The sequence below is a fragment of the Physcomitrium patens genome, chromosome 20, assembly GCF_059467195.1.
Source record: "Physcomitrium patens ecotype Gransden chromosome 20, ASM5946719v1, whole genome shotgun sequence".
Lineage (NCBI taxonomy): Eukaryota > Viridiplantae > Streptophyta > Bryopsida > Funariales > Funariaceae > Physcomitrium > Physcomitrium patens.
Window position 1 is genome coordinate 1,791,056 of NC_143429.1, and position 18,195 is coordinate 1,809,250.

An 18,195-nucleotide genomic window follows, 5' to 3' on the forward strand; every position below is an offset into this window, starting at 1 on the left:
AGTAAAATATGCTAACATAAACAAAGAAGACATGTTGGTAATTTTTTTGAAGTGGCACAATCAAGTTATTAATAAGTTATTATTATTATTATTATTATTGTTGTTGTTAAATTTTAAGTAAGTCTACAATGTACATACAATGTTCAAAATATCCAGTCAGATACCTCCCTTCTGCATAATGTTATTAAATTTATGCCTCACCAAGTAAAAATTATTCGCAATTTCACAAAGTTTCAATTCACAGGGTTGACGTCAACAACCCTACAAAGTCATTATTATCACATGCACACCAGAAGATATGGAGTTTCACAATTTATACACACGTTAGTGCATACATACATTGAATCACCAAGTTAACATAATTTTCCTCTAAACCTTCAGAAATACATGAATGCGGAACGGTAGAAAAACAAACCAAAATTACACAATATTCAAAAAAAGAAAAAAGAAAAAAGAAAGACGTGAAATAAAACAAAAAAAAATACCCCACAGGTGTCAAAAGGAACCCTATAGCCGTGATCCACGCATATGGGGGGGGAGAGTCTAAGAGCGCCGTAAAGGGGGGAATCTGGTGGCAGAGGGAAGCTTCATGATCCCAGAAGAAGGAAGGCCCAAGACCACAACCACAACTCACCGCGTCATGCAAAAAAGGGCCAAACCCTAAAAGGCTCAGATTAGCTCCCGAGGCTCAAGTCCCATAATCACAATCAATCATCAGCCCCGATCTGGATCGCCTTTAAAGGTTAGATCGCCTTTAAAGGCACGCGTCCTTTACAAGAGCCCCGTCGTTCGATGGTTTGTTCGCTCGTTTGCCTCACGAGGGACAGCCCATAGCCACCACTGGTCTCGCCCCTCATCGCGAGGAAACGCGCCTTTGCACGCCTGCCTCGCTTAATTCCTTGCCTCTGCCTCACCTCCGGGGTTTATATAGCCCCTTTTGCTCACTTGGGTTTCTGTGCATTTCCCTTTTTGAGTTCTGCATCTGGAGTTTTAGCGAGGTTTGGTTGTGAGTTTGTGTTTTTTTTGCTTCAAGGGTGTTGTCTAGATCTCGGGCAAGATGGTGAAGATTTGCTGCATTGGTGCTGGTTACGTCGGTGGCCCAACCATGGCCATGATTGCCCTGAAGTGCCCCGACATTGAGGTTGTTGTGGTAGACATTAGCAAGCCCAGGATTGCGGCCTGGAACAGTGATGAGTTGCCGATTTATGAGCCGGGTTTGGACGATGTTGTGAAGTCGTGCAGGGGTAAGAACTTGTTCTTCTCGACGGAGGTTGAGAAGCACGTCGCTGAGGCGGACATTGTGTTCGTGTCTGTGAACACTCCAACCAAGACCCGGGGTTTGGGAGCTGGTAAGGCTGCAGATCTGACTTATTGGGAAAGTGCTGCGCGTATGATTGCTGATGTGTCGAAGAGCGATAAGATCGTGGTTGAGAAGTCTACCGTGCCGGTGAAAACCGCAGAGGCGATCGAGAAGATCCTGACGCATAACAACAAGGGGATTAACTTTCAGATCTTGTCGAACCCGGAGTTTTTGGCCGAGGGTACCGCCATTGAAGACTTGGACAAGCCCGATCGTGTGCTGATCGGTGGACGCATGACTCCGGAGGGACAGAAAGCTGTGGCTGCTTTGAAGGCTGTGTACGCACACTGGGTGCCAGAGGACCGCATTATTACTACCAACTTGTGGTCTGCTGAGCTCTCCAAGCTCGCCGCGAATGCCTTCTTGGCACAGAGGATTTCATCTATCAACGCCATGTCTGCCCTTTGTGAGTCTACTGGCGCTGATGTGTCCGAGGTTGCTTATGCTGTCGGAAAGGACAGTCGTATCGGCCCCAAGTTCTTGAACGCCAGTGTTGGGTTCGGTGGTTCTTGTTTCCAGAAGGATATCCTTAACTTGGTCTACATCTGCGAGTGCAATGGACTTCCCGAAGTCGCTCATTACTGGAAGCAGGTTGTCTCTATTAATGACTACCAGAAGACGAGGTTTGTGAAGCGCGTCGTGTCTTCCATGTTCAACACCGTGTCTGGCAAGAAGATTGCCGTGCTTGGATTTGCATTCAAGAAGGACACTGGTGACACCAGGGAGACCCCTGCCATTGATGTCTGCCATGGCCTCCTCGGCGACAAGGCTCAGATCAGCATCTACGATCCTCAAGTCACTGAGGATCAGATGAAGCGCGATCTGGCGATGAACAAATTTGACTGGGATCATCCCCAGCACCTGCAGCCACAGAGCCCTACCGCATTCAAGCAAGTCTCTGTGGTGTGGGATGCTTATGAAGCATGCAAGGACGCACATGGTATCTGCATTATCACTGAGTGGGACGAGTTCAAGAAACTCGATTACCAAAAGATTTATGACAACATGCAGAAGCCTGCCTTCCTGTTCGACGGGCGCAATGTCCTTAACGTAGAGGAGATGCGCAAGATTGGCTTTGTTGTTTACTCCATCGGCAAGCCTCTCGACCCATGGGTTAAGGATCTCCAGGTGTCTATCTAAATTTAGAATTGTAACGCATTATTGACTTATTCATTTACCACCTGGTCGATTCTTTATCCCCGACCGATTGTGCACCGGGCAGATTACATCCTAACCTCTGTTCGCGATCTCGACGACCTGGGATCCTATTCTCTGGGTTTCGGAACATGTGGGTAGTTAGTATAAAGCAGCATAGTAAGCGATTCAGCGCCGAGTGCCAAGATGAGTGAGTTTTATTATGGACAGGTAGTGTCAGTTTTGATATGTGGACATGCCACGGCAATAGATCTGAGGTTGTTGGGCCTGGCGCACGTATACTCTAGTCAGATGAGGTTCTCCTAGTCCGAAGACGTCAGGCCTTCCAGAGTGAAGGAAGCCTGTCTACTAGCATAACGTACGATGTTAACAAATGCGTGTATCACTTTGTGCTGTGGCCATTTAATGGATACTTCATCCAACATTTCACAGAAGCTGAGTTTGAGTTGTGTCTTGTTGACCCCAGTGACTGTTGATTCACCCTTGTCCGCACCCGAGGTCGATCATAGGTCTTTTTTGATGTCTTATTTTTAACTCGAATGTTAGTACCTATTTGTCCAGCCGAAAACTAGTTCTCGTGAACACTTCGAACAGACCTCTGTTTTGCACTTTTTTGTTGGAACTAATGAACTGACAATAGGTGTGTGAACAAGAAAAGTACATTTGACACTAGTTGCAATTGTAGTTGTGGAAATATCGCACGCAGTTCTAGGAACTAGCCCTTGCTCACTGTGATTTGAAAACCTCTGCAAATATCCTTACAGTCGTCCAGGCCTGCCAGAGAGATTACTGAGATAAAAGCAGATCATCTTCTCTCTCCCATCATCACAACCTTCTCTACGTGGATCTACCTGGTAACTCTGGCTACAAGTATGTACAATAGTGACGTTCACGCTTCAAAACATCTCCCCCTTATGTTGGAAACGGCATAAAGAAATAATGCAGAAAGTAAAGCTTGATGCGAATGATGCAGGATGACGGTCAGCAGCAGACAGGTAAGGAGTGAAGCCTGGCACACTTTTTCCGCGAATGTGCATAGCGACTCTGGTTGACAGGCCGCCAATTCGTCTGTCAGTCGCGTCCACTACGTCTCATTGCTTTCCACGTCCTTGTGATCATCTTGCATTTTAACGAGAAAAAATAAACCGTCCCTTTGTTATGACATATGTACATAGATGAGTAGTCTTCGCGAGAAGCGCCTGCAGGTATTTCCGCTGATCAAGCTGAAACAGACCTGAGCAATAAATTAGATTGATGGATCATGCCCCATGGCCATGACAGATGCAGAAGTAGTGGCAGCACCATACACAATGAAAAGGAAAATGACGAAGTCTCCGTAAAAGAGTCAGTCATGAACAACTCTGCACTCACTCAACACGGGATAACTAAGAGCTCCTTTATACTTGGACCTAACAAGAACAAATGTCATGTTCATGCTGAAAGACATCGACTTCGACAACCCCAAGGATGGTCCAAAGTTGAGACGTATGTTGAAAAATTGATGGTGTGTTTCTTTGGTGTATAGGCAACCTCAACTTCTCTATCAATGACAGGCACGAATTATATTCTTCATGTGTTTTGAACCGACCGAATTTGTCAAGCAACCCTAGAGGACCCATAGTATAGAACTTTCAAAGAGGAAAGATCACGCATATCGAAGCAAATTCACCGCTCATTACATAAACTCGAACACTGAACAGTGAGATCAATGAAGATGACCCGAAGGAGTTCGCTACCACGTAATGCCCCTTGAACCACTGTCAGTCGAAGAAAGGATGCGTCTTACATACCCACTAAATTGTGTCTATCTTTCAATTAGATAACGCTAAATTTCTGCGAAAACTGCCGTCGACTAGTCTCTTTCTCTGGAAACAGATCACAGCTAACGACATCGAATTCCATCTGAAATTTTACGTTTCTTGTGATACTTTAAATTTTTTTCCATCTTCTCAATAGCCTTCATACACCTACTGGTAAGCAAGTATGAAGCCGCCCTCCGCTTGAACGATCCAGTTACAGGGCCGCACAGCTGGCACTACCACTCGCCTCTGAAACAGCAGAAACATAGCATTAAAGCAGAATGACGAAGTAAGCGACTGGAGACAAAATGGGCCACCATGGCCTCGGCTGCAGTGCTTCTATCCTCCGAGCTCAGCAAGAATTATACGTGAGAAATACCAGACTTGAAACAACATCTCATAGTATTCTCCGAGAATTTGCAAGCAGGACGCCAGATGGATAAGGTGCCCTCATAAAATCTTCACATACGCATGAGTCCTCCGAGGTCGAAGTCAAGTGATTGGGAGTGGTTTCGTATTGACGGACACTGGACGGATTGCTGCAAGATTCTGCCTTAGAATTCGGTTACTGCAAAACCATTTGTGGATTTCCGACACTACTTTCATGCAGCCTGGAAAGAATCATTCGACAGAAAAAGTCAAACAATCCTGACTAAGGCAAGCACATTTCACTCCTTCATTCTGGATACAAGGAACTTGCACAGAAGCTTCTTAGGTTCCAGTTGTCTGCCGTGATGCGTCTCCCTGACATTTGTAAACAACATTCGGTACCGACTATGTCCCACCAGCCGACTGAGAAGCTCGCCTATTCCCGGTTTCACGTACATGATTGAAATTCGAGCACAAATTGAAGGATACTCTGTCTATAAATTGCTTTCTTTACGGACTGGCTATCAGTTGCAGGCCTATGTTACGATGATTTTACAATTAGTTTTTGCACATACTTTCCAGAGTTCTGATCGTTCTTTGCACAATGCAATCTCCGGGGATAGTTGCAACAACACAGACTTGTGTAGTAAGCCATGCTCACATCGTTAAAGTCCATTTCCAGGCGCCACTCTACATACGACGCGTTAAAAATGTTAAAAGTTGTCCATGGTGTAGTGTTCTACTTTTCACCCTATTATTCTTCATTTCATATTTAGTCGGCTGGCCGTGATGGGTACCAATTATCACAGGTAGCTGCCACTAAACGCCAGGCATTTCATTACAGACAATGAGTATTCGCAACATGGCCGTCAACCAGAACACCACCAACTCCGAGTGGCTGCTGAGCAGCGACTTCAACCTGACGCTCTCGACACGAAGTCCGAACACGGTGCCGAAATGCTTCACCACGTTTCGCGAAATGATTGTGGCCGTCATGTACAGGGGCGATCTCATTCTGACACAAGAAGTAACAGTGAGATTCTCCTTGAAGCCGAGGGAGAAAAAGGTATTTTCGATGGTGGTTAAGGGGGAGCAAGCCTCGCTGCGGCAACAGATAGGGCCGGTCCTGAGGCAGAGCTACGGAGCAACGCCGGAAAAATCGTTGTGGAGTTTTACTTTGACACTCGGTTCTTGATCGCGAACAGGAGATCCAAGAGGACTCGCTTTGGGTGCCAGGTGGTGGCGACGATGCTGCAGAAGAGTTCGGGGGCGGGCAAATTGCTGAGCCAGAGATGCGTCAACAATACCCATTAAACCCCCCTCCGCTTGGGAATGCAACATGTGACACGCGCTTAGAGGACGGCGAATGCGCGTGCAATAGTTTAGGTGGCTGGAAGCTCAGACCCGACAACAAACGATGTTCATTCTCCTAAAAGAAAGATTAGGAAACCCACGAAAATAGAGGAAGTCCAATGTTGAATGTAGAAGGAATAGTTTCCAAGTTCCGTTGTAACTCCCTTACTATTGGGAAGAAGAAAAACGAGTGAGAAGGATGTTGTATACTGTCTGTAGGACGTTCCAAATTGCACAGGAAAGTGACCTCATGCCACACTTTTCAACTCCATTTAAAACTACTGCAACTGTAGCTTAGCTAAAATTATGTTTACCAGAACGGCTTGCCGATTACACCAACCGAATATTTAATCGCTTCATCCTCCTTTGCGGTGCTCTACCTCTTGTCTTTAGGTTCCTGGTTGAAATTGTTGCGTAAGAGAGATTGATGTAGACGAGAACTAGCAACCTACACCCCTGAAAACTCATGTTCTCATTCCTCCAAGGGCTGCATTCATGGTAGTGTCGGAATACTGTGTTATAAAACTAATGTCTGCTCAGACCACACTAACCATTCATAAATGGAAGTAGGATTAATCTCTTGAAGAACTCACAGGCTCGGCACATGGGTTTGCTTCCTAAATGGTGGAGTACGAGAATGACCTAATTCCTCAATGACAAGGAGTAGCTCATCAGGATGTGCTAAAAAATTTCCAAAGGTCCCTAGAGAATCTACTCTTCTTCATTAACCCATTAAGTTTTGAATAATTTATTATCATTGACGTTCAACATTCATTCTAAATTTATACAATGTATATTTTTGGTACATGAATTCATTATACTATAGATACTAACAAATAAAAAATATGTATCTTGTGCATTACTAGTTTATACATTACATTTTATTTTTATTTTTTTACTAAGTTTCATATGTTTTAAAGAACTACAAAAATCATTAAATTAATTTAATGTTTGTGTAAAGGTGTGTGAGTGCTTGTGATTTTATTTATTTATTTATTTTATTTGTTTGTTTATGTTTTGTTTTTGCTTTTATCATAAATACAATGATTGATACTACTTTTATATACTCAATACTAATAATAAATTAAATATTCTATGGTATGAGATAAGATTGACAAAAACAATAACATATAATAAATTAAATCCCTACATAGTAGTTATTACGTAATAAAGTGTTGTAGTATTGTTTTTTAATACTTTGTCATAAAAAGATCTTAATTGATAGTTTATAGTGGAGATATTTATTTAAGTTTATTTCATTTTTATACATACAATCAATAATTTAATGTAAAGACTTTAGTCTCATTTATATTATATATATATATATATATATATATATATTATGGTAACACTGATGTAATAGTGTATTTGATATACAAGAAAATATTTATTATAATTAAAATAAATAATTATTTCTAAATATAAGTCAATAAAAATTTAAAAAATGAATCCAACTTTGTATTAATTTTTACTATTGCTTTAATCACATGTTAAATAGACTTATAAACCTCTATATCAAAAATTTATATTAAAGACATTTATATTACCTAAGTAAATGAAAATAAGCTAAAATAAAATAGAAGTAAACATAAATAAGTAGAAACAAATTAGATACATTAAATCTTTTTTAGGAAGCATCATAAAAAAATTTTAGATGCAAATTGAATTTTTAAATATCCTTAGATATGTCAAGCAACTATAGAATCTTTTTGTCAAAGACTTGAATCTTATAGAACTAAAAGATCAAGACACTCTTGTGTCACTTGAAAAAATTAGATAATCACTCAAAGATGATATAATATTAAACTAGAATGGCTATTGCAAAAGACAAGAATACTAGAAAGTCTTGAAAACAAGACTAAGGATTAGAAAGCCATTGACAAGAGTGAAGAAGGCTTCATTCTTGCCTCCTTATATACTCTTAACTAGGAGCTACGTGGTTATGTCCTATAGGACCTCCAAAACATGTTGACTTTGCAAGGTTTTTATCTTAACTTACAAGGCAAGTTTTCTATTTGTGCACTACATAGTTATCTTGTTCCACAAACTACTAATATGTGGTTAACTTGTTGACCAAGTTTCTAACCTACCAATCAATTACAAACACCTGTAAAGTCAAAGCAATGTTTATGAAGCTTCTAGGAAGCTTTTCTAGAAAATATTATGAAATAAATCTACTTTTATTTACTTCTACTTAATCATATAAGTAAATATTAGAGTAAGTATGTATGTTTGTGACATCTTCTCATAGAAATATTTACGTTCTTAAAAAGATAGCACAAAAGAATACCACAACTTAAATACTTATCTTGCAAGTCTTATAGTCAATTAGAAATTTATAAATAATTCTTCCATTAACTAGTATATACAAAGAAAAGAGTAATGTGACCATTGATCTTATAAACATTACTATTCTTAAAAATTCTTTAATCCAATGTTTTATTTACATTGAGATTATATGTATATATATATGTATATAATTATAGCTTCTTATCAAATAAATTTTTAATTTTTAATTTTTTTTTTACCTTATTGTACAAGCTATAAATTTTTATTATTTTTTCTTTTAAATAAGACATTTGATATTATATATTTTTTTAAAATGACTAATGAATTAATTTATAATTTTTTTATAAATATATACATAATAAACTTATAAATTAATATATATTTATAATTTTTTTATAAATTTAATATTTAATATATGTATATATGTGTATTAAGTTATAAGATTTTTCTTTTTTCAAGTATTATGACTTAATTGATATATGAATTGAAATGTTTAATTTTTTAATTTTTTGATGGAAATTATAAATATTCATTTTTTTAAAGTGATTGTTTATAATTTTAAAAAATTATCACTCCATAAAATACTAGTTAGTTTTGATTTTTTAAAAATTACTTTATAAAATATTAAATTAGAAAAACAAGAGATTTTTTTCATCCAAAAACTTGTATTGATTTATTACAAACTCATTTTAAGATAATGAATTAGTATATGATTTAAAAAAAATGGTAGTTATATTCTCAAAATATTCAGAATACTTTCTCTTTTGTGTTTTTCTTGTAGAAAAAATAACAATAATAATAATTACAAACAAACAAACAAACAAATGAAAAGAAGAAATTGTTGTAGGACTTGCTTCACACTAATATCAACTTTTGTCATTGAGTTTGGAAATATCGAAATATGAACAGCAAGAATACATTTTAAGTAACTATTCTTTTTGGTCTAAGTTAGGTACTTCTTGAGTCTCTCCCAGCTGAATTATAAAACACCTCACATTCTGTCATACCCGGACATTCGATATCCGGACCAGTATCGTCATTTTCCTCATCGAACGGAAGAACGGGTATCAATAGGGCATCGAAGATTGATAACCTGATAAATCACTTCGAGATCGCGAATTCTCTATTTGTTCCACCAGAAAGCCTGCTTTGCTGGTTAGGTTCACAGTTGCTCGCACATTGTTGGATTTCAAGTTTCGATTGCCTAGACATATTTGCATGTGAGTGCGATGCTTGCACAATTACTGGCTTGAAGCCCTCAGGATGAACCATTACTTGCCCTAACCGAAGATCTGTTCTTGGAGTTAATTTCGAGTCTGATAGCGGTTGTTCTTGTCCGCGGGTGCTTTCCTGGTATTTAATTCATGCGTGGATTTATCAACATTATCGTCACTTGAATCTTATTTTCGATAATATTTTAGGTCAGGTATTGCGAAGCTGTCTTTAGCTGAAATATTTAATCAGTCATTTAGAGAGTTTCTCGAGTTTTCTTTTATTTTCATGAAATTTCATGGCGACTGGGTGAGAGCATTGTTGAGCTAGTGTTTATGAGTGCCTAAATTATAGGTTTGTAGAGGGATTTTTCCTCACGGCGTGTGGATTTATTTCTGGATTTTTGCTTCCGTTGGTTCAGGTTAGTAGTGAAGTGGATGTGTTGTTCGCACATAGGGCGATGAATTGTATTGATTTTATGGTCTTTTGGGAAATGTTCAGGTGGATGAGAAAACGCAAACCTCCTCTATTGCTGTGAGGACATGGATCACATAGGGTGGATAGGGAAGCCATGGCCAGAATTTAATGAAGGAATTCAGTACATCAATGCTTTCGAGTGCTCTCCTTCCTCCGCAGGTTCTGAAATTCTCGTTTTCTTTGTGTTGTGATATTTACAAGTGCGTTAATCCCGCATATGCCACTACAGCTGATCGAGTTGGATGTTGATTTGCCATCAGTGCTTTTGTGGCCATGACTTAATCCACCTGACATTTTATCCACGTATAGTGTAGCTCATGATCGTTAACACTACTGGCACTGCATACATTCAGCTCTGATTGTTTCATTTTCATGTTGCAGTTCCAAGCCTGTTAGATTATTATTCCGCAAAGTACAAGGAATCGGCATCTGAAAAAGGGTGCTGCTCTCTCACTTAAGTTTTCGCTCATTTCTGGGGCATTACTGCATCCACTTTTTTTTACCCTTTATTTTCTTTAAGAATACAAGATTATGTATGTGTACTGGTGCGTTCTGTCTTGTGTTTTGCAAGTAGTCTTTTATATCTTGTATTGGACGGGTTTTTACTTATTTATTTATTTATTTTGTTCATTTCGCAGATGGTTGCAGCGCATTCAGAATGGTCAGGTTGTACTCACGACTGCTTACTTACACGTTCTGCTTGACCTGACTTTCTGGCTCTAACGGACTTATCATGAGATCTTTTTTCGTAATTGTACAAGCAGATTCGTGTTGATGGAAACGTGATTACAGATCCTGGCTTCTTACTCAGGTTTCTCAATATATTCCTAAGACCCTTTACTTGATATTATCGTATTTCTAAACCTCATAATTGAATGACGGCGTTATTGGCTAATTGTATACTTTGTAAGTACTTTGCGAATCACAAGTTCTATTTACAAGGCATTTCTTGGTAGTGAATGTCAGGCGTGGTACTTCCAGGCGCTGTAGACTTGAGTTTTAGTCATGAAATTTTGATGGTGATCTCTCTTTTCCTATGATCCAGTATTGTTATCTTGCAGCGAAGGTAATTTTTGCAAATAGCCCAAAAGTTCAGTGCCATACTAATATTCTTGAGGTTGCAAATTATTAGCTCGGTATTTGTAACATACACTTGAAACCATGTTAGCATTAGATGTTTGATGCGATTACTCATGTCCGAGATTGCTGCTGGATGTTTTCTCTGATTATGTCAGGGATGGAGTTACTTTAGTATACCAAAGGCTTCCGTGGCGGGAGCCTGAAGTGCCCTACCGTCTTGGTGTCCTCTATGAAGATGATCATCTGGTAGATTCCTGTATATTTTGAATCTTTTTTTTATGCTTTTCTATCATGAGGAGAGTTATAATCCGATATCATTGGAGTTAATGCAATTTCTTATGACGATGGTCTTTTAAAGGAAACTTCGGTCTTGTATTAGTCAAACACCACCTAGAGAGTTCGTATCCACAATACTTGCTGCATCAGAGGGCATTTGATTTGCCCTTGTTTCATAGGCTGTGATGGTCTGTGCTATTGTTCCGCAGGTAGCGATAAACAAACCTTCAGGCTTGCAAGTTCTACCAGGGGGACTTTTTCAGCAAAGAACAGTATTGAAGCAGCTGGAATGGGATAATGAAGAGAAAGAGAAACATCTGCAAGCCTGCTTAGCGTCGGTGTCATCTTCAGATGAGACAAGGCTCTGGAAACCAGCTCCAGTTCACCGACTTGGTCGAGGAACTTCAGGTTTCTTCATTTCCTATGGATTCAATCCAACACGAGAAAACTATTATTGTAATATTTTGATGGCCTGCATTACGGTTAGCGCATAATTAATTCTTGATTAATACTAGTGATGATCAATGCTACTGTTTGAAGATTAAGGTTTTCGACACCAATTACCGCATGTAAGATGCCCATTTGTAAATATTCCAATGATTGCAGGAGCTACAAATTTTACAGAAATCATCAGTATACTGGTATTTTTCATCTTATTTGAACACAAATGAAGTGATAAGTACATTAGAGTTGAATTTCTTGGGTGAGATATTTTTCCACGATGTCATCTTGCAGGAATTCTGCTTTGTGCAAAGTCTCCAGCCGCTAAGTCGAAGCTTGCTGCTGATTTGGCGGCAGGCACTTCTGTAAGCATTGACAGGTCAGCTTTGGTTCTAGTTGGCTTAGTTTTCTGCGAATTACGTAATCACATGTATCACATAATTGAATCCTGGCCAACGCTGTTTGGATTTGATACAGGATGAAGAAAGGGGATGGAGAGATTGATCGAAAAATTACCAAAACTTATCGTGCTCTAGCAAGTGGCATCATTATGGAAGACGAGGTAGCTTCTTCTGTTTTCTCTTCTTATAACTAGCTTTACAATCACATGCATTCTAGATTTACCAGAGGAACCAACTCACCAGAAAGTAACTGTGATGGTAAGTTGGTAGCTGTACGAAGCGTTCATTGACTTTTTTGCTTGCTGCTTTGAATTACATTCCTGTTTAATTTCCACCAACAATTGTTTTGTTACTTTTATGAATACCATAGTTCTAATCTTCGCTTCGGGAGGGAGCATACCGTATCTGATCCTTTTACCTTCAGTAGACTCTAGTCAATTGCGCTAGCTTCTTGATACATTAACAGGTTTTTGCAGATATACCAATTGGAAAAGTGAAATATTCAGGTGTTGCAGGTGGACTCAACATGGCAACAGAGATAGGTGCAGTTCTGCAGATCCTGGATCGAATTTCACCTGCTTGATGATTGGAAGCTGCCAAAATCTTCGATTTTAGACACATCTAAGATTGTCTTCGTTATCACCTGTTTCTCAGCGCATCCATGCATGTGGTTGCAGGAGGGAAGCCATCTCAAAGCAAAGTCACCGTACTGTGGCGAGATATTGTAGAAAATCAAACACTAGTTGAGGTAATCTTGTGCAGGACATCTGAATGCAAGCCACATCCACTCTGCCTAGCCTAGTCACAGTAACCTTTTCTCACAGAGCAACTAAATTTACGTGCATGTGCTGCAGGTACAAATTTACACGGGGAGGCCCCATCAAATACGCATTCACCTAGCTGCTTTGGGTCACCCCTTAGTAGGTAACTAGCTGCTGAAGTTGGAATTATATTTCCATTTACTAATCAAGAAACGGCCTTTGTATTCTCTCGTTCTTGTTCAACCATTTCCACCTGCTTAATTTAGACTAGAAGCATCGGACCTTACTCAAGTGCTTACTGTGAATGCTAACTTCGCTGGTTTCGGTCGACCAAAAAGGAGACCCACTTTACGTCGCTGGGGGAAGACCACGTGAAGATTTGAACACTGTCAATGCGGAAAATTGTGAGGACAAATCTATGGATCCTGCTGATGATGGGTAAGTCTATTTGCTGTATCCAGCTTGTACGTACGTACTTAGTAGAATGAGTAAAAGGGATTTTCATTTACTGAGAAGCTCGTGAGAACTTCGTTATGTTGGGCCAGATCTTTACTGCTGTATCATTTAGTTGAAATGCACTTGCAGATTATGTCCAAATCCGTGAGATGTTTAAAATATTTTGGGGGTATGGTGATCCTGATTTTCCTTCATTTTGGATAAAGTTGAACTGCTGACTCTATTTCTATAAACTTCGAAAAGTTGTTGAAATGAGGCTGAAGAAATTTAAGAGTTCTCATTGAATGTAGATCTGGTGTCTGCAGTGGGTACCAAAGACCGAAATCTGTGTTGCCAGGTGACTGTGGTTATCTGTTACATGCTTGGCGTCTTTCTTTCTTTCACCCAGTTACCAGCCAGGTAGAATAATATTCCTCTTTTTCCCTGTCCTTGAAGGTAGTCGAAATCACGTGGTCTTTTTTTATGTTCGGTGTTTTTGTTCTAATTGGTTCCAGTATGTCTGAAAATTCTAGTACCGGTTGGCCTTTTTTACGTATTTCTGTAATACCTGAGGAAGTCTTCAGAATATCAACTGATTGACATTACAGTTTGGTATGCCGTGCAGGAGATAACTATTATGGCCCCTGCACCACCACAGCTTCAGGTTCCTGTTGAGAAGGAAAATACATGATTGTTCGATTGTATTCTGTCTCGATATCAATCAAAACAGTGCAGTTCTCTTTTTCTTGCTATTGCTATGTTAATCAAGTCCTTTGATTATGTTACCTGGATGTAAGAGATTGCTGAAGCATAGAATAGTGTCAGAGATCACTTTTCTGTTTTGACCGAATATTGCTTCCACAATTCAACCCCAAATATTGTGCTTGAATTTAACTTTGCGACTCATCAGATTAGTAGCTTGAATGTTTTCTAATTCACACTTGGAACTTTGAAGGTACGTGTCAATTCAATTACGTTGGAATCCCACAATCAACATTTACAACAATTATTTGTATATCACTATTGTACAAATGTTGTAAACTTAGGTGTATCAATATTTAATACGTTTTTGAGTGACAAACTTTGAGAATGGACAGGAGGATACAGTCCTGGACGTAAATATAATTGTAAACATAATTGTAAACATAAAGAGTCTGAAGTTAAAATACATATATCCAAGTTAAGTGTTTTCAACCTAAAAATCATGTATATTCATACACATGGTTTTGTATATCATGCATATATGAGCTCCATTTTGTTGAATGAGTGAAACTTGAATTTCACAAAATATGACTTTAAAGAAGTTTTATGAACATAAAAATAGAGATTTAGAAACAAATTACATATGTTATAAAAAAAATGATTTATTTTTAAAAATATATTATCATTTTTATTATTTACAATTGAAAAAATGACATAATAAGATATGCTCTTATCCACCTCAAATTCCAATGTTCTTATTTATTTGAGGTTGGAATTTAAAAGATGCACCAAAATATTAATTAATAAGGTAATTTCTTTTATTTGCATCTATCCAATAAGTATTATCTAACATGGTTTAAATCTAGCAAACATTGTGCATAAATCTCACAACAAATGATTATCAAAATTGGTACAAAAAACAATCAAATTATTAGAGTACAAATTTTAAAGTGGTAAAAAGCAATTAGATTTATTTTTAGTAGGTTATATATATATATATATATATATAAATCTTTTTTGTTGTATGTGAGATATTATTTCTTTAAAATATTAAAAAAGTGTTACATATCAAAAATAACATATAGAAACACATCATATATGAAATATGTAAATAATAAGGTGTTCAAATCACACTACAAATAACACAATTGATTCTTAGAAAAAATGAATAAACTAAATGAGTCTCCAATTCTTGAACATACTATATAATAATAATAATAATAATAATAAAATAAGTAGAAAAAAAGAAGTTAGTTGAAGTTAATTAATCAAAATAAAAAATAATCAATATTTATAAAATTTTAAGAAATGACAATAAATTTATTCTTTGTCAACATTTATACTTCATTCTTATTTTTGAAGATATTTCTAGATTTGTTTTAAAAAAGAATATTTTTTTACTACTTATAAATTTTATTGATTGATTGATTATTTTTTTGTTTGTTTTTTTCTTTTTGCTTTATGTAAAAGCATTTTTTCTATTGTAAATTTTTTATACAAATGTTGAGTAAAGTGCATGCAAATCTCTAGAGAATTCAATAACTTATTTACATCATTAGTAGTTTCTTAAGTCAACGCAATCCTATTTATTTTATAAACATGGAATTGTAAAATATTAATGTCATTTTTTCTATAAAAATATCTATACAATTGTAAGTCTTGAATCCAAAAAATTATTTGTATTCATTCATAATCAAAATAAAAGCTTTATTATAAATATCTATATTAGTTTTTATTGCTATTATTTTTTACATTTCCATCTTTTAAAATATTATTAATTAGATTTTAAAATTTAGCAATTATGGTTATCATCTATAACTTGATAATTTTGACTTTTCAAAAGTTGATAATCCCACAACAAAAGATTTGGAACATAAATGAAAAAATATTATTTTTTAATAGATTGAATTTATACCTTTACAAAGATTGAGGTTTTTACAAGAAAGGATTCAAAGCAAGGGCATTGCAACTAAGGTCTTGACAACCTTAAGAATGTACTTTAAAAATTTGCTAGAGAGAGGTATCAACAATTTCTTCAATTTTTTGTTATAAAAGAAGAACTAACAATGTTTAATGAACTAAAATGCCAATATAAGTTGACATAGGTATATCTAACATATTAAGATTTTAATTAGAAAAACTATATATGTTTACAAAGGACTAAGTACATAATTCTAGTAAATTGGTAAAAGTTTGTTTCTACAATCAAAGTGATAATATTTACAAGTACTTATGATTGAAAATTGTTTGGTCATTTTTAAAATTGATATTCAAGCAAAGGAGAACAAATGGCATCTTAAATTATTTTCATATTAAACTTCTTTAATGATTGATAGATTATCAAACTACTAAACAAAATTAGAATCCATTAAATATAAATTCTATTCCTTGAGCTTCCAAATGTACAAGAATTACAACAAACTTGGTAACTTCAATGATTCCAATGAATATCTTATATTAGTTTTAGAAATCTCAAATAGGTTGGTATATCAACAACTTTCTTTTGTCCCTATTAGATTATTCTTAAATATTCGAAGTAGGTCATAAGATACATCAATCATCATAAATTATCCACACTCTTCTTGACAGAAGCAAGAATACTACCTTTACTATTCTACTACAAATTCCATTCTGCAAAAACCTTGAGATGTATCTTTTTTATATAAATGTAAATAAACAACAATTATGTCTTTAAATATAGCTTTTGGACATTCATCCCTATTCATCATCTACATATACAATTATTATAGAAGTAGAATTAAGATCTAGAAATAATAGCCGGACATCCAACTTCTAATATGAAATTAATTATATTTGTTTTTAGAAATTAATAGTCATAGGTAAAAATTAGATATGTGTGAGCCTAAAATCCACCACTTTATGGATTTAGTACTACACAATGAGCTCAAGAGGTAGAATGGAAGAACTCCCAATTGTGAAATTGTTAGATTAATTAAAATGTGGGTGTTTGTAATTCAATTAAAATTAACGCCATATTTAAATTAAAATATCAGATGAAATCCACCACATAAAAAAATGATAAAAGTAAGTAATTAAAATTTTCTTATTAATTCACAATAAGAATAAAAACTTAAGTTTAAATTAAAAGTTAAAAGTTAATGTTAAAAGTTAAAGTTAAAAGTTAAAGTTAAAAGTTAAAGTTAAACTTAAATATTAAATTCAAAAGTTAAAGTTCAAAGTTTAAAAATTTAAGTGAGAATATTATAGGTTAAAAGTTAAGAGTTAAAATTTATTAGTCAAAAGTTGAAATGTGGAGGTTACGAGTTACTGTGAAGATAAAAGTAAAAATAAAATAAGAGGGGTAAAAGCGAAGGTACCTTGACAACGCCAAGGATTGAAGGCAGCAACCCCCTTCTACTCCAAAATTCGCCAAAAATTTTAATTAGCTCCAAATTGAATGATTCGCAAGTTTTTGCAAAGTTAACTTATAGGCGCTCCTGCTCCAACAAATCTCATTGCAATCTAGTGATCCAGTCGTGAGAATTGCTCCTTTGAAGTTGAGTGATCCAAACTGCTGCGGCGACCAACCCCCTTCACTTGGAAATTCGCTAAAAATTCAAATTGTCTTCAAATCCAGCGAAGCTTGTGCCCTTCAAAGCTTAGCTTATAAATCTTGATGCTCCCAAAATTTCAAACGAATCCAGTTATCAGGCACTGAGAAATGCCTTCCCAAACTCGATTAATCCAAACTGCAAAGGCAGTCGACCTCTTCACACTCAAAATTTCACCAAAAATTCAGTTCAACTCCAAATGGAGCGAGCCTTACCTTTTTGGAAAGCTAACAACAAAAGCTACAACCACAAAAAAAATCACATTGGAACTAAAACAATTGAATGACTGATGGAGGGAAATCTGAGGCTCTTGAAACCCTTAGAGTAATTGGGAGGCCAAGGGAGCTATTCACCACAATGAAACGTGTTTTAAGACCCAATGACTATCATTCACAACTTGAAATCCATGCACACCCACCCACAAAATTCACAATGAGATTTAAAATCTAAATAAAATTAAAATTAGGGTTTTTGGCCAAATTTTAGCATGGCTTTGCCCTTCACCAAAAGAGG

At 36.5% G+C, this 18,195-nt stretch overlaps 2 protein-coding genes across 8 annotated transcripts; both read left to right on the forward strand.

Moving 5' to 3' along the window:
• The first annotated feature begins 681 nt into the window (after window positions 1–681).
• On the forward strand, window positions 682–2,949 carry LOC112273324 (UDP-glucose 6-dehydrogenase 4). Its single transcript, XM_024501962.1, has one exon. The coding sequence runs from the start codon at window positions 1,058–1,060 to the stop codon at window positions 2,498–2,500; it is 1,443 nt and encodes a 480-aa protein (XP_024357730.1). The 5' UTR covers window positions 682–1,057; the 3' UTR covers window positions 2,501–2,949.
• A 6,542-nt stretch (window positions 2,950–9,491) lies between these two features.
• Window positions 9,492–14,160, forward strand: LOC112273679 (RNA pseudouridine synthase 5). 7 transcript variants are annotated; one of them, XM_073529542.2, is made up of 15 exons: window positions 9,492–9,746; window positions 10,039–10,173; window positions 10,396–10,453; window positions 10,653–10,680; window positions 10,779–10,825; window positions 11,250–11,340; window positions 11,580–11,778; window positions 12,106–12,190; window positions 12,289–12,373; window positions 12,679–12,754; window positions 12,890–12,960; window positions 13,067–13,136; window positions 13,312–13,411; window positions 13,735–13,828; window positions 14,034–14,160. In XM_073529542.2, the coding sequence occupies exons 2-15, from the start codon at window positions 10,080–10,082 to the stop codon at window positions 14,097–14,099; spliced, it is 1,164 nt and encodes a 387-aa protein (XP_073385643.1). In that variant the 5' UTR covers window positions 9,492–9,746; window positions 10,039–10,079; the 3' UTR covers window positions 14,100–14,160. The 7 variants fall into 7 exon arrangements, with proteins under 7 accessions (XP_073385643.1, XP_073385646.1, XP_024358497.1 ...); XM_073529545.2 differs by having other exon boundaries at window positions 9,492–9,678; window positions 14,017–14,160; XM_024502729.3 differs by having other exon boundaries at window positions 9,492–9,678.
• The last annotated feature ends 4,035 nt before the right edge of the window (window positions 14,161–18,195 follow it).

What these genes read in the sequence shown, in the direction of transcription:
- LOC112273324 (XM_024501962.1), top strand. Translation starts at nt 1,058, where the DNA reads ATGGTGAAGATTTGCTGCATTGGTGCTGGTTACGTCGGTGGCCCAACC.
- LOC112273679 (XM_073529542.2), top strand. Translation starts at nt 10,080, where the DNA reads ATGGATCACATAGGGTGGATAGGGAAGCCATGGCCAGAATTTAATGAA. An exon ending in ATGGATCCTGCTGATGATGG is followed by an intron (nt 13,412 to 13,734) that starts GTAAGTCTATTT and finishes TGGTGTCTGCAG; the next exon opens with TGGGTACCAAAGACCGAAAT. An exon ending in TTCACCCAGTTACCAGCCAG is followed by an intron (nt 13,829 to 14,033) that starts GTAGAATAATAT and finishes TATGCCGTGCAG; the next exon opens with GAGATAACTATTATGGCCCC.